The sequence below is a fragment of the Arachis stenosperma genome, chromosome 10, assembly GCF_014773155.1.
Source record: "Arachis stenosperma cultivar V10309 chromosome 10, arast.V10309.gnm1.PFL2, whole genome shotgun sequence".
Lineage (NCBI taxonomy): Eukaryota > Viridiplantae > Streptophyta > Magnoliopsida > Fabales > Fabaceae > Arachis > Arachis stenosperma.
This window is the reverse complement of record NC_080386.1, coordinates 132907467-132921106: the sequence shown is the minus strand read 5'-3', so window position 1 is coordinate 132921106 and position 13640 is coordinate 132907467. Positions and strand designations below refer to the sequence as shown.

The 13640-nt window shown below is 32.9% G+C and overlaps 2 protein-coding genes across 2 annotated transcripts; both read left to right on the top strand.

Moving 5' to 3' along the window:
* The first annotated feature begins 150 nt into the window (after nt 1-150).
* On the top strand, nt 151-6040 carry LOC130956419 (T-complex protein 1 subunit theta). Its single transcript, XM_057883458.1, has 13 exons — nt 151-450; nt 535-797; nt 1357-1503; nt 1596-1757; nt 2392-2469; nt 2913-3046; nt 3189-3261; nt 3498-3575; nt 3720-3842; nt 3928-4022; nt 4535-4744; nt 4935-4992; nt 5650-6040. The coding sequence occupies exons 1-13, from the start codon at nt 297-299 to the stop codon at nt 5716-5718; spliced, it is 1644 nt and encodes a 547-aa protein (XP_057739441.1). The 5' UTR covers nt 151-296; the 3' UTR covers nt 5719-6040.
* A 476-nt stretch (nt 6041-6516) lies between these two features.
* LOC130955975 (cationic amino acid transporter 1-like) lies at nt 6517-12337 on the top strand. The gene is made up of 4 exons (XM_057882991.1): nt 6517-6817; nt 7080-7483; nt 8406-9111; nt 11262-12337. The coding sequence occupies exons 2-4, from the start codon at nt 7081-7083 to the stop codon at nt 11953-11955; spliced, it is 1803 nt and encodes a 600-aa protein (XP_057738974.1). The 5' UTR covers nt 6517-6817; nt 7080; the 3' UTR covers nt 11956-12337.
* The last annotated feature ends 1303 nt before the right edge of the window (nt 12338-13640 follow it).

Sequence of the window (13640 nt, the reverse complement as noted above, 5' to 3'; positions counted from 1 at the left end):
ATATATAATTACTCAATACTCAACTTTTCCGTACATATAGTATTTTTGCATTTGTTTTCTCTTTATTACTATTATATATATATAATAATCTTTTTTTTTTTTTCTAAGTTTTCATTTGTAGCAACAAAAAGTAGATTTTCCACTCATTTGATTTTTATTTTTAGTTCCAAGTTCTCTAGGGCTTTCTGGGTTGCCTTGCGCTTAAAATTGAAATCCAGAGAAAAAGAGAAGTTGCCACCATTTCACGGGTTTAGGGTTTTAAACACTCTCACACTCTCACTCGCAAGCAAGAAACAATGGCGCCGGGTTTCAACATTCAGCCGTACGGCATTCAGTCGATGCTGAAGGAAGGTCACAAGCACCTCTCCGGCCTCGACGAAGCCGTCCTCAAGAACATCGACGCCTGCAAGCAGCTCTCCACCATCACCCGCACCTCCCTCGGCCCTAACGGTAACCTCTCTAACCGCTTCTAACTTGTTCATTTTCTTCAGATTCGCTTCCATTACATCCATGTTTTGTGTCTTGTTTCTTTAGGTATGAATAAGATGGTTATAAATCATTTGGACAAGCTCTTTGTCACTAACGATGCGGCCACCATTGTCAACGAGCTTGAGGTCCAGCATCCTGCTGCTAAGATTTTGGTTTTGGCTGGGAAGGCTCAGCAGGAGGAGATCGGTGACGGTGCCAATTTGACGATTTCCTTTGCCGGCGAGATCCTGCAGGGCGCTGAGGAACTTATTCGGATGGGTCTGCACCCGAGCGAGATCATCAGTGGATATACGAAAGCAATTAATAAGGTTTGTCTCTTATTTCTCTGACGAGAGAGTGAGAGAAGAGAGAGGGAGAGATTAGGTTGTGTTTGGTTAGTGTCTATAGACGCAAAATACATGGATGCTGTAGGATACATATGTTTGAGGTGGAAACTCACGTCACGTGAAGTTGAAAACAGTTAGATTTGATAGTTATCAACTTCGCGTAAAGGCATGTGAGTTGTCGCATATGTTTGATTGCATTTGACAGAGACATAGACATAGAGAGACGCAATGGATGGCACTGAAATATTCACTGCCTAAGTGTTCATCTTAGAAGGAAGGACCCTAGTATCACTGTCTTAATGTGCTGTCATATCCCTTGTAGGGCGTATTTGGAATTTGGATGGACAGCATTGGTATAACCTTCTTTGTTTCTAAATTGAGCGAGTTGTTAAATGTTTATGAAACTTGATAATGGTTTGAATAGAAACATGATGAGTTGATGGAGATCTCTTATTTTGATCCATGCAAACACTCCACAAATCCCTACTTTGCTCTTGTGAGGCCGTTAACTGACTCATTTCTAAATGCTATGCTATTTCAGACTATTGAAATATTGGATGAATTGGTCGAGAAGGGTTCGGAGACTATGGATGTCCGTGATAAGGAGCAAGTTATTTCTAGAATGAGAGCAGCTGTTGCTAGCAAGCAATTTGGTCAGGAAGACACTATATGCTCGCTTGTTGCTGATGTGAGTATATCTTGATTACCTTTCTTTTACTATGACACAATGTTTTTATTTGCATGACGCTCGGAATTCTGATTTCTAATTGGAAAATGTAGGCATGTATACAAGTGTGTCCCAAAAATCCTGCGAACTTTAATGTGGACAACGTCCGTGTTGCAAAGCTACTCGGAGGGGGCTTGCATAATAGTACTGTTGTTCGGGGAATGGTTTTGAAAAGTGATACCGTTGGGACCATAAAGCGAATCGAGAAGGCAAAGGTTAGTGTTCCATGCGTTTTGGGACTTATAGTTTAAGAGTGGATTATGTAATATATATATATATATATATATATATATATATATATATATATATATATATTCAATTTTTTGTCTAATATGGAGACTGTTCCTTTTGTTTTTGTCTATCTTATGAACCTAAGAGGCTAAGACATTGTCCCAGCTGAAACTTGTACTAGAAAAGCAATCAATAATCAGTAAAGTACATGAAAACAAACAACAAATATATATACATACTAACATACTGCCCATGAAAAGCCGAATATTTTATTGCAAAGGCATGCTGGATTTTGAGATGTATTGAACTCGCTCTTCACTGCTGCTGTAGTATAAATGTATAATTATGTTTCTATCTTGCATGTTGGCACATTATTGTTCATTTTTAAGCTCTCAAGTAGTTTCAAAGAAGAATCATTCTCTTGCACACTCGTTTTCTAATTATGCTATATATATATATATTATGCAAATATCCCATCATCACGAAGGATATGCAATTTTGATCCAATTTTCTAGGAAATCTACATAAAGTTGTTTTTGTCTTCCCTAATATAGCATCAATATGCTATTGACTCAATTCTTACATAAGTGCTGATCTCTCATGTCATTGCTGTTATAGGTTGCTGTCTTTGCTGGTGGTGTTGATACATCTGCAACCGAAACCAAAGGAACTGTCCTCATACATACAGCAGAGCAGGTTTGTCAAAGTGACTATTTTTTGCTGAACATCATTTCTCATTTTTGTGGGGTTGCAGTATTTAATTCTTTATTTGTGTTATGATAAAAACTATATATAAACTAATGTTGGGTTTTGCCGAACTTTGCATAATGGCTATTTCCTGTAAATTTACCAAAGCAGCGGATGATGTTCTTTTGCTGTTTTTGTTGTCGGAGCTTTTCTTTGGAAATTATATTCTAACTACTTTTGTCTTCGACTTTTTAACTCTTTCTTGCTGGTTAAGGCAATGTCTTCATTAATCACCTGATGTCGATGTATTTAAATTGGATGTACAAAAGTTTCTTATCATAAATATGCTTCATGACAATTTTCTTGTGATTTGCATTTTTATTTGTAGATATGAATTCTGTGCTTGATTTTTTTGCTAATCAGATTTGTTATCTTCATTTTGATTTTCATAGCTGGAAAATTATTCAAAAACTGAAGAGGCCAAAGTAGAGGAGCTCATTAAGGCGGTTGCAGAGTCTGGTGCCAAAGTGGTTGTCAGTGGAGGATCAGTAGGAGAGATGGCTTTGCATTTTTGTGAGCGTTATAAGTGTGTCAAGACATATCCTCTTTTAGTTTTTTAAGCTGTTTCATGTTTTGATTCATAAAAAAAATAAGAACTTTGTGATTGCATCAATTTGAAATCATGCCAAGTGTAGATTGTTTTCTAACTATAAATTCTTGATCTATAGGCTCATGGTTTTGAAAATCAGTTCTAAGTTTGAGCTACGTCGATTTTGCCGGACAACGGGTGCTGTTGCAATGGTATGTATTCTTTCCTTGGCTATGTAGAGAGAAGCTTTTGATTATTTTATGGCCGAAATTTTTCTTTACATTCATATATTTATTTTTGATAAAAAAAAAAGAATATCATTAAGACATACATAAGAATTACACAAGGAAAAAAAAAAGATGAGAGTTCCTGTATGCAAGAGCAAAAACAACGAAAAGAAAAAAGCTTTTGCATAGTCTTTCTAACCCATTCTGTTTACCTGCAACAGTTAAAACTTGGGCAACCAAACCCAGATGATCTTGGATATGTTGATTCTGTTTCAGTTGAGGAAATTGGTGGTGTCAGGGTATTGAAGGAATTGTTTGCATTCTGAATTGTCATGTTTGCCTTTTCTTGCTTATGTTTCTCTGTATAAGCTTTTTTTGTTGCCTCTTTTACCCCCCCTTTTCCAAATTTCTGATTTTACCCTTTCTCTTACCATGGTATGTAGGTAACCATAGTGAAAAACGAAGAGGGTGGAAATTCTGTGGCCACTGTTGTTTTACGAGGCAGTACCGACAGTATTCTAGATGATCTCGAAAGAGCAGTTGATGATGGGGTGAACACTTACAAGGTATTTTCTGGATGCTGCATACAATCCTAAGTTGAATCCCATCATTCTTGTTTAAAGTTGGGATTTTTGTGCAATTATTTGTCAGGCCATGTGCAGGGATAGCCGAACTGTACCTGGAGCTGCAGCAACTGAAATTGAATTGGCTAAAAGGGTGAAGGAATTTTCTTTCAAGGAGACAGGGTATCTTATGTTTTCCTCTTATGTCTTAAATATGTAGGACATGGGTTTGCATTTTGTGGATTCATCAATGTGCTGCTATTAATTCCGCTGTTTAACAAGTGACATGCTTCAACATGCATTCAATCTACATTTTTGAGTTTCAATCTGTCTTGTTACTTGCACTTTGATCTTTTGACTTAAACATGTTATTGGTAGATTCTTTTATCTTGTCTTGTCCTGTGTATCTTTTGTTACAAAAGTAACTCTTCTGATCATGTATATGCTGCAGTTTTTATGTTGGGTCATCTTATCACTAGATGTTTTAATAATCAATTGAGTTGTGACTTCGGATGTAAATGTTTGGAAATTCAGACCTGATTAATAGTCAAAGGATTCCATTATTTGTTTATTTAATGCTCGGGAGAAATAGCCTCCATCTCAAATGCTTCAAGACTTGTTTTCTTTGTGTAATGTGATGCTTATTCGGTAATTGTATTACGGATGGGATAAACATTTGCAAAATGGCTTTGCAGATTGGATCAGTACGCCATAGCAAAATTTGCTGAAAGTTTTGAAATGATTCCAAGAACTTTGTCTGAGAATGCTGGGCTAAATGCAATGGAGATCATATCTTCTCTGTATGCGGAACATGCCTCAGGAAATACCAAAGTTGGCATTGATCTGGAAGAGGGTGTTTGTAAGGATGTGTCAACCATAGGGGTTTGGGATCTACATGTGACTAAGTAAGTTTCTTCCTGACATGCATCTTTTCTTCATTATAAACCTTAAATTTTTTAATGTAAAATTGTGAAAAATGGTATGAAGGGTTAATTGATGTAGCTTTCTTTGAACTGCTTAGACTTGATGTTGAATTAGACTTGAATTTATCTTCTACCATTTGGAGGAAAAAATTCATTTTTTTTGGCTGCTCAGGTTCTTTGCTCTTAAATACGCTGCTGATGCTGCATGCACTGTACTACGGGTGGATCAGGTAATAAGTTATATTCAGTTTTCTGTTGGTTTCAGTTTGCCACCTTAAACCCCTGCAGCACAAATTAAGTGTTTATTTAGAAAACTTAGGCAATATCAACTATATTTTTCTACTTGTAACCCTATTAAATGAATGAAAAAAAAATAAATGGAGTGAGAGTAAATATAGGAAGATGAGAACAGTTAACACTGGTAATTATGTACAATCAATTTAATTCAATTTTTCTCTTTTAATGATAGTTGATGAGTATATTATGAAGCATGATCTATCTTAAAAAATCTGGCTCAGTATCATTGATGATGTGGATTCCAAAGAGTATGTGTGTTGATATTGTTTTGCCAAATGGGAATTGGGATCTAGTAATTTGAGATTTGGAGCTATCTGTAGTCTCTTCAAGGCCCTAAGGATCACTGCTTCTGTGCACAGATATTTTAGCCCAGAAACTTATTTGTTTTCAAGAATTTTACACCGTCATTAAACATGAATATTTAGTTCTAAGTAGTTAATTGGAAGTAAAATACTGTAGTTACTCCAATCCATTATGACTGTTGATTGTTCCAGATTGCAATTTATCAACAATTTTATGTGAATATGTATGTTCCATCCCTTTTGCTCTAGCCGAAAATTTACGGAGACTATATCTTTTGATGTTTTTAGATCATTATGGCAAAACCAGCTGGTGGACCAAGGAGAGAGCAACCTGCTGCTGGCATGGATGATGATTAAATTAATGAGAATTTGACTATGTTTCTTTGATCCATTTTGTGTTTCATTGTGACATGATTTCCTTGGCAGCTTGGATTATAGGGCATCTTGTTTTCTTCTGATGTCAGTAATGGGATGTTACAAATTTTGATTTTTGATTGTCTAAGGAATACCATACAAGCTTACAAAAGATGGGGTTCTGTAAATTTAGTTTACTGTCAGATGGATTTGTTTCGTTTTGTTGCTGTGAGCATTATTGCTTTGTGCTTTGTGGGACGTATTTGATCTTAATTGGTTACATTATTTTTTTTGCATGCTATGCTAAGCATCATTGTCAACCTTATCCACATTTGTTTTTCCCTCATAACTTGCAAAACCTGAATAATTTACTTGGAGCATCAAAGACTAGAGCCTTTCTTTATATATATTTCATCAAATAAAATTTTGGAATGAACTTAATTTAGGATTTGGCTCCGAAAATCTCATTGCTCCTTTCAAAATCTCAATTTACAAACTGGTTTTCACCAATACTCCATCAATTATAAAACAAAATATTATCTGTATCTTGCTTCCCTAATAAGTACCCGTAAGTCTGAAGAGTGACGAACACAAGAAAAGGACCCATATTAATTTGCAACTAAAACAGACGCTTTCTGATTAATTGCTTTCATTTTCTAAATGTCCATTTCATAAGTATCTTGGCAGCTCATTTATTCTGTTTTAAACTACAAAATTTTATTATTCCTCAAGCTAGTGTTTTCATTCGGACTTGGATTGAAAATTATCAAATTTATGTTGCATCCCCTTTGGCTCTACGTTTATGGAATGCGCCAAAATATTCCTTTCACTTTGACGAATGCTTATTTTGTGTCGATGTGCACTTTGTTGCCAATTGTATAATAAATGCATAAGAAATTGTTTTCGTCCCTTTGTTTGTTAGTTTCTTATTGCCGGACAATAGAGCATTCCTCTTTAATGTATTTGCAGTTCTACATTGAATGAAGTGAAAAACAGAAATAAAAATTTTGGTTTGCCTTCTCCATTTCTTCAATCCAAATAGATCAAAGGTTGTGGCCTGTTGGGGCTTTCATCTTTTGGTGCAAAGTCGCATAATAAAGAGGTAAATAAGATATGCTTATGTTTATTAGTATGTTTTGCTACTTTATATTAGGTTGTTAGGCTGAAAAACGGGTTGGTAGGTTCATAAATTAGAAATATTTTTTGTATCAAATAGTATTTTGTTAGTGCTTAAAGTAATAGCAGGAGTTTTTGATATGCAATTGGATTATCTGTAGAAAAATTCTTTGAATTCGTAATAATAATAATATCCATTGCATGAGAACTTTTTTTTTTGTTTTAACTTTGGATCATGTCTCAATTAGTATGGATGAAAACGGAAACAATATCTCAAGGTCAGCAGCAGAAAATCATGGTCCTCCTTCAATAAAGCTAGAGTCATTTGAGAGTTTTTACAACTACGGAAGAGCAATCATGAACACCCCATCAAGATTAGTGAACCGGGTCATGGCTCGGTCCATGGATGAAGTGGAGTTAGTTGAGGCAAAGAAACAGAGCCAGCATGAGATGAAGAGAACACTATCTTGGTGGGACCTGATGTGGTTCGGAATGGGAAGTGTGATTGGGTCAGGAATCTTTGTCCTAACAGGGCTTGAGGTTAAGAACCATGTGGGCCCCGCTGTTGTGTTGTCCTATGTTATCTCTGGCATTTCAGCCATGTTGTCTGTCTTATGCTACACTGAATTTGCTGTTGAAATTCCTGTCGCAGGTAAGCTTCTATTATTTGGATACAAAAGGAATTTTCTTATTTGATATTAGCTTACAATTCAGCATGTTGGGAACAAAAATTAAAGAGATGGTATCCAAAAAATAGAACAAAGAGAGAATATTTAAAGGTCTAAAGGCTTTTAAATGCTTTTAAAGGTCTAAAGGCTATTTTTATTGTTATGTTTCTTTAATTTTTAGGTTAACAACAATGTTGTTTGAATGTGATTTTATATATTATTCAACTTCTTTTGGCTATTAGAGTGTTCTAGCAGCTAATAATGCTTTATAAATAACTAAGAACATACAAATTAAACTTAAAAGCACCGTAAATTTTTTATTTTCTTAGTGAATGATTTTCAGTCAAGTTTAAAAATAAAAAAAGTTTTTAATGAATATAATATTTGAAGAGGAATATCTTAGGGGAAAAAAAGAAATTATAGACTAAACCCTCTCAATTTATTTTTTATATATATTAAATGTAAAAAAAATTTAAACAATATTGTGGTACCAGTAAAAATGACTACTTTCCAAATCAAACCAATACTTAAATAATTATCTAAAGTTTATAAACATAAGTTTAATCGAATAAAAATTTAAAAATTTTTTATCATTAAAATTAATTTTTAAATTTAAATAAAAATTCATTCATTCTCTTAATAGATTATTTTTCACAAAAAATTGCATTTATCCTAATTAAACATATTCTAACAGGTAGAAATTCAGGTGCAGTAATCAACGTGAAGTTGATATCTAAGAACAGTTAGATAAAAATTTACTCAAATCAATTAAATTATCTAACGGCTCTCAAATATCAACTTCACGTGAAGTTAACTTCACGTGAAGTTAACTTCACCTGAGTTTTCAGTTTTCACCATTCTAATATTGTGATTAAATTCTAATTTGGTTCCTTAATTAATCATCAGGTGGTTCCTTTGCATACCTGAGAGTAGAGCTTGGCGACTTCATATCCTTCATAGCAGCCGGAAACATCCTCCTTGAATATGTGATCGGCGGCGCCGCCGTGGCGCGCTCCTGGACATCTTACTTCGCCACCCTATGCAACCAAGATTCCGACAAGTTCCTAATCCAAGTCAAAACCCTCCCTCACAACTACAACCAGCTCGATCCTCTCGCCGTTCTCGTCCTCATCGCCGTCTCCATCTTCGCAATCTTGAGCACCAAGGCGTCTTCCCGCTTAAACTACATCGCCTCCTTCGTCCACGTCATCGTCATTCTCTTCATCATTGTTGCAGGCTTGACCAAAGCCGATGCAAAAAATTATTCCGATTTTGCCCCTTTCGGAGCTCGCGGCATCTTCCAATCTGCGGCGGTTTTGTTCTTCGCTTACGTGGGATTCGACGCGGTTTCCACCATGGCGGAGGAAACGAAGAATCCTGGAAGGGACATACCGATTGGGCTAATTGGATCCATGGTGATGACCACATTGATATACTGCATGATGGCGGTTACACTGTGTCTGATGCAGAACTATAGCAAAGTTGATGAAAACGCTGCGTTTTCCGTTGCGTTTGAAGCGGCGGGGTTGAGATGGGGAAAGTACATTGTTGCCCTTGGAGCCTTGAAAGGGATGACCAGTGTTCTTCTTGTTGGTGCTGTGGGACAAGCAAGGTACTCTTATGGATACTCCCATTTCTCAACTTACAAAAACTGAAAAAATCTTTTACTTTTCATACCCTAATTTATTATTGTGCAGCAAGAATTTATTTGTTTCTACATATATGCAAATATGTGTTTTCATCTACTTATATATATGAATATGTTTTAAAGGATAGCTAAGATATTCATACGTATTATATTAGCAGTTAGGAAAAATTATCAAAAGTACTGAATTCATGAATATTGACAAAAGTTTTTATAAATTAAGGAAATTAATGATGTATACATGAGGAAATGAATTTTGTATAAAAGTTTTTAAATTTTAATTTTTTGTTGATTTTTTAATAAAACTTTTAAATTATTCATACTTTTATCTTCAACTCATTTTTTCAACCTTCTATAAGTTAACTTGCATTATTAAAATTTTTGTTATAGAGTTTAAACTACTCTTACAATAGACCAGGCCGAAATCAATAGTAGTGATAGTGGTAGAGGACTTTCTCATAGATAAATTCAATATGGTGAGTTTTTTTCCATTTTTTACCACATTTCTTCACACAAAGAAAATTCCTAAATTAAGGAAAAAAAAAAAGAAGAAAACAACTGAAACAATTAAAAATTATTTTTTATGGTTCTTTCTCTGATTTTTTATTGGTATTAGTTAATTCTATTGTTAATCTTTGTGCTGCAATCCTCTGTTGCGTTACTATTCGAAACTCTCACCATAAAGGTTCATTTAATTTATGGAATAGTTTCGGATTCTATGACAAGAATTTTAAAGGTGTAGCTTGGAAGATGAAAGGTTAAAAAAGTGAATTGAGATTGAAAGTGTGAGTAGTTTAAAAATTTTATTAAAGTTTTAACAAAAATTAGGATTTGAATGCTTTTGTCGTAAATTTCATGAATACTTTTAATAGTTTTTTCAAAAAGTTAAGCTAAATATATTAAATTATTTAAAAAAATTTAACTATTATTTTAATATGAAGATATTTTTATAACCTTAATAATTAAGGTATTATATGAAGACACTTTTATACCCTAATTTTTTATTGTGCAACAAAAAATTATTCGTTTATCTTTAGGAGATAATAAAAAATTAGTTCAAATAATTTAAAGTTATTTTATTTAATATTTATTAATTATTATTAAAATAATTATATAATTTTAGATGTAATAAATATATAATTATGAATATTATATGTATTAAATTATAAATGTTATATAAGGTAATTTTAGATACTGTTTTTTTAGCATTATCACATGCAAAAATGTGCTTTTATTTACTTATATGAATATGTTTTATTTAAAGATGATAGCTAAGATGTTGATAAGTATGATGTTAAATTATCTAAATATTATCAATTATTATTTTAATACGAAGACCTTTTTATATTAATAATAGTCAAGGCATTATATTAAATAATTTAGTTAAATATGTAAAATTAACTAAAAATTTTTAACTATTATTTTTATATAAAGATATTTTTATATATATAATGATGATATGTAATTTATACTCAAATTATAAAAATTGAATGTAAATCTATACATAAATAATTATCATGTCAAAATAAACCAAAATAATATTACATTATTCAAGGTTTTTGCTGCATTTTTGTTTTTGTTGCTTATGCTATTGTTTTCTCTGATTGTATTGGTGCTTGAGGCAGGGTGTTCTCTAAGTGTTAATTACATGTTGGTCAAAAATTGTTGACCACGTTAAGTGCTCCGTAGAATTAATACTTAAAAAATATAATATCAAGTGAAGAGACCAATACTTAAGAAAGAGAGTCTTATAAGATATTATCTCATCTTAACAACTAGCTTTTGTAATAATAGTTCTTCCAAGGTTTTAGAAGTCGTTACATTATTGTGCGAGTGAAGCTTTTATTAATGATTACACATCAACTTGTTTTTGCAAGTTACATTTTTATCACGTACCCATGAGTGAAAACTCAGATGTTATCAATTTTACATGAAATTAACTTCACCTGAGTTTAGTAAAGTTGATATTTAAGAGATAATTTAGTCAAATTTATTTAATTATTGACTATTAATTATCAATTATATATGAAGTTAACTGCAAACAAGTTTCTTCTGTAACTAAATCATCAACATTACAGTATCCTTCCTTTGTTTCTTTGTGTTGATAACATCATCAGGTACCTCACACACATTGCAAGATCTCATTTGTTACCATCATGGTTGGCTCGGGTGAATCGCAGAACCGGGACACCAATCAATGCAACAACCATCATGCTTTTCGCCACCGCCATTATCGCCTTCTTCACAAGCCTCGATGTCCTCGCAAACCTCCTCTCAATCTCAACTCTCTTCCTCTTCTCTCTCGTGGCAATAGCCCTCTTGGTTCGCCGCCACTACGCCCACGGAGCCACGAAGAAATCCGACGTGGCAAAATTCTGTGTCTGCATTAGTCTCATTGTGGGTTCCTCTGTTGCCTCTGCGGTTTACTGGACTCGCACTGAAGGGTGGTTTGGTTATGCCGTGACGGTTCCTCTTTGGTTGGTTGGAACAATGGGGATTTGGATCTTGGTTCCCATTGCAAAGAAGGCAAAGATTTGGGGCGTTCCATGGGTTCCATTGTTGCCATCAGCTTCTGTTGGAATCAACATTTTCCTTCTTGGTTCTTTGGATGTGGCTTCGTTTAAGAGATTTGGATATTGGACTCTGATTTTGGTTGTGTATTACTTGCTTGTGGGATTGCATGCTTCTTATGACATTGCAAAGCTACGTGATCATAATAATAATCATAAGGAGAAGGAGAACCAATTGAATTTGGATGAAGAAAATCAAAATAATGGTGTTCTAGCATTGCCACAAAGTAGTGGAAATTAAACAACGTTGGTGAAAACTCAGGTGCAGTCGACTTCACGTAAAGTTGATAGTTAAGAGTCATTAGATGAAAATTTAGTTAAATCAGTCAAATCATCTAACAGCTCTTAATTATCAAATTCACGTGAAATCGACTACACCTGAGTTTTCACCTTAAATGAATAATGTATGTAATAATTTCTTGTTTATTTTTCACTTTGTATGTAGGTGGAAATTCAAGTGCAGTCAATTTCAAGTGAAGTTGATAATTGAAAGTTGTTGGAGAAAAATTTAATCAAATTAGTCAAATCGTTTAACGACTTTTAACTATCAACTTTACATAAAATTGACTACACTTGATTTTCACCTTGTATGTATTTGCTCTGAAATACGGACTAGGTTTTGTTTTGTCACTAATTATATGAAGTTTGAGTTTTATACTTTATGTTAAAGTGAGTTTTAACACTAAATTCTAGTGCTTTTTGGAGTGCGATTCAATTTTTCTGCAGGTGCTGATGAAACTCACTTTTTAATTGTTATGGGGAATTTGTGCCTTATTTTTTGGTATTAAATTTTTACTGAATTTTTTTTATAGTAAATTTTAAATATTTAACATTTATTATTTTTTATATTTTTAAATTAAATATTAACTATTTAATTTGTTTTAGCACTTATTATAGAAGTAAAAATATATTTTTTATGTAAAGATAATAATTAAATATTATTAGATAATTGACATATTTAACTAAAGTATTTAAGATAATATATGCTAATATCTTGATTATTATTTTTAGACAAAAATATTTTTATGTGAATAATTATTTTTATTTAATTATGAAAAAAAGAACAAAGGCCCAAATTTTCTGTTTGACACAAAAATTTATATATTTACTAAAATTGTTTTTCTCTATATTTTTATTTTTAGCCTCTAGCTAGTTATCTAAATACAGCATAAGTGACCATTTTTCTTTCAAAAATTGATGTGTTCCTTGTTAGCAATAACATCCCTACCATAGAGGGGAAAAATGAAAACTAAGTTTGAGGTCCGAATTTCTTTGCAACTTAACCTACCATAATTTTAGAGCTAAGAAAGGCTATGATTTATTGCTACCGCATTTTTTTCTTCATTATTTTATTTTCGAGAAAATAAAAAATAACTCATTGCTCTTTTGATTTGCGAACATTTAAATAATTCAAAATTTAAAAATACATTTAAGTCTTTAACTTTTTTTAAAATTTAGACATATCGATCTCTTATGTTCACTTGGGTCTAGGGCTGGAAGTGAATCAAGCCAGCTCATGAGCTAGCTCGAGCTCGACTCGCCAATAGCTTGATAAGCTGAGCTCGTGAACCAGTAAGCCGAACTTGAGCTTGGAATTGAGCTCATAAATTAAATGAGCCAAGTTTAAGCTTAGATAAGCTCAACTCATTAGCTCGTAAGCTAACTCGATTATATATATATATATATATATATATATATATATATATATATATAGCTTTGTGGAGATTGCATTACCAATTTAAGTTGTCAAATAAATATTCAAAACTTGATAGCTGATAGGTATAAGATTTAATGTTTTAGTTTGTTAAATATATGGATGCATTTTTTATTTTGTTATATTAAAATTTTAATATTTTAATATAGAACTATAGATTATATTTCTGTTATTTAAGTTAGCTCGTGAGCTCGAACCAGTTCGTGAGCTTT

What these genes read in the sequence shown, in the direction of transcription:
- LOC130956419 (XM_057883458.1), top strand. Translation starts at nt 297, where the DNA reads ATGGCGCCGGGTTTCAACATTCAGCCGTACGGCATTCAGTCGATGCTG. An exon ending in AGGAAATTGGTGGTGTCAGG is followed by an intron (nt 3,576 to 3,719) that starts GTATTGAAGGAA and finishes CATGGTATGTAG; the next exon opens with GTAACCATAGTGAAAAACGA. An exon ending in ATGGGGTGAACACTTACAAG is followed by an intron (nt 3,843 to 3,927) that starts GTATTTTCTGGA and finishes ATTATTTGTCAG; the next exon opens with GCCATGTGCAGGGATAGCCG.
- LOC130955975 (XM_057882991.1), top strand. Translation starts at nt 7,081, where the DNA reads ATGGATGAAAACGGAAACAATATCTCAAGGTCAGCAGCAGAAAATCAT. An exon ending in TGTTGAAATTCCTGTCGCAG is followed by an intron (nt 7,484 to 8,405) that starts GTAAGCTTCTAT and finishes ATTAATCATCAG; the next exon opens with GTGGTTCCTTTGCATACCTG. An exon ending in GGTGCTGTGGGACAAGCAAG is followed by an intron (nt 9,112 to 11,261) that starts GTACTCTTATGG and finishes TAACATCATCAG; the next exon opens with GTACCTCACACACATTGCAA.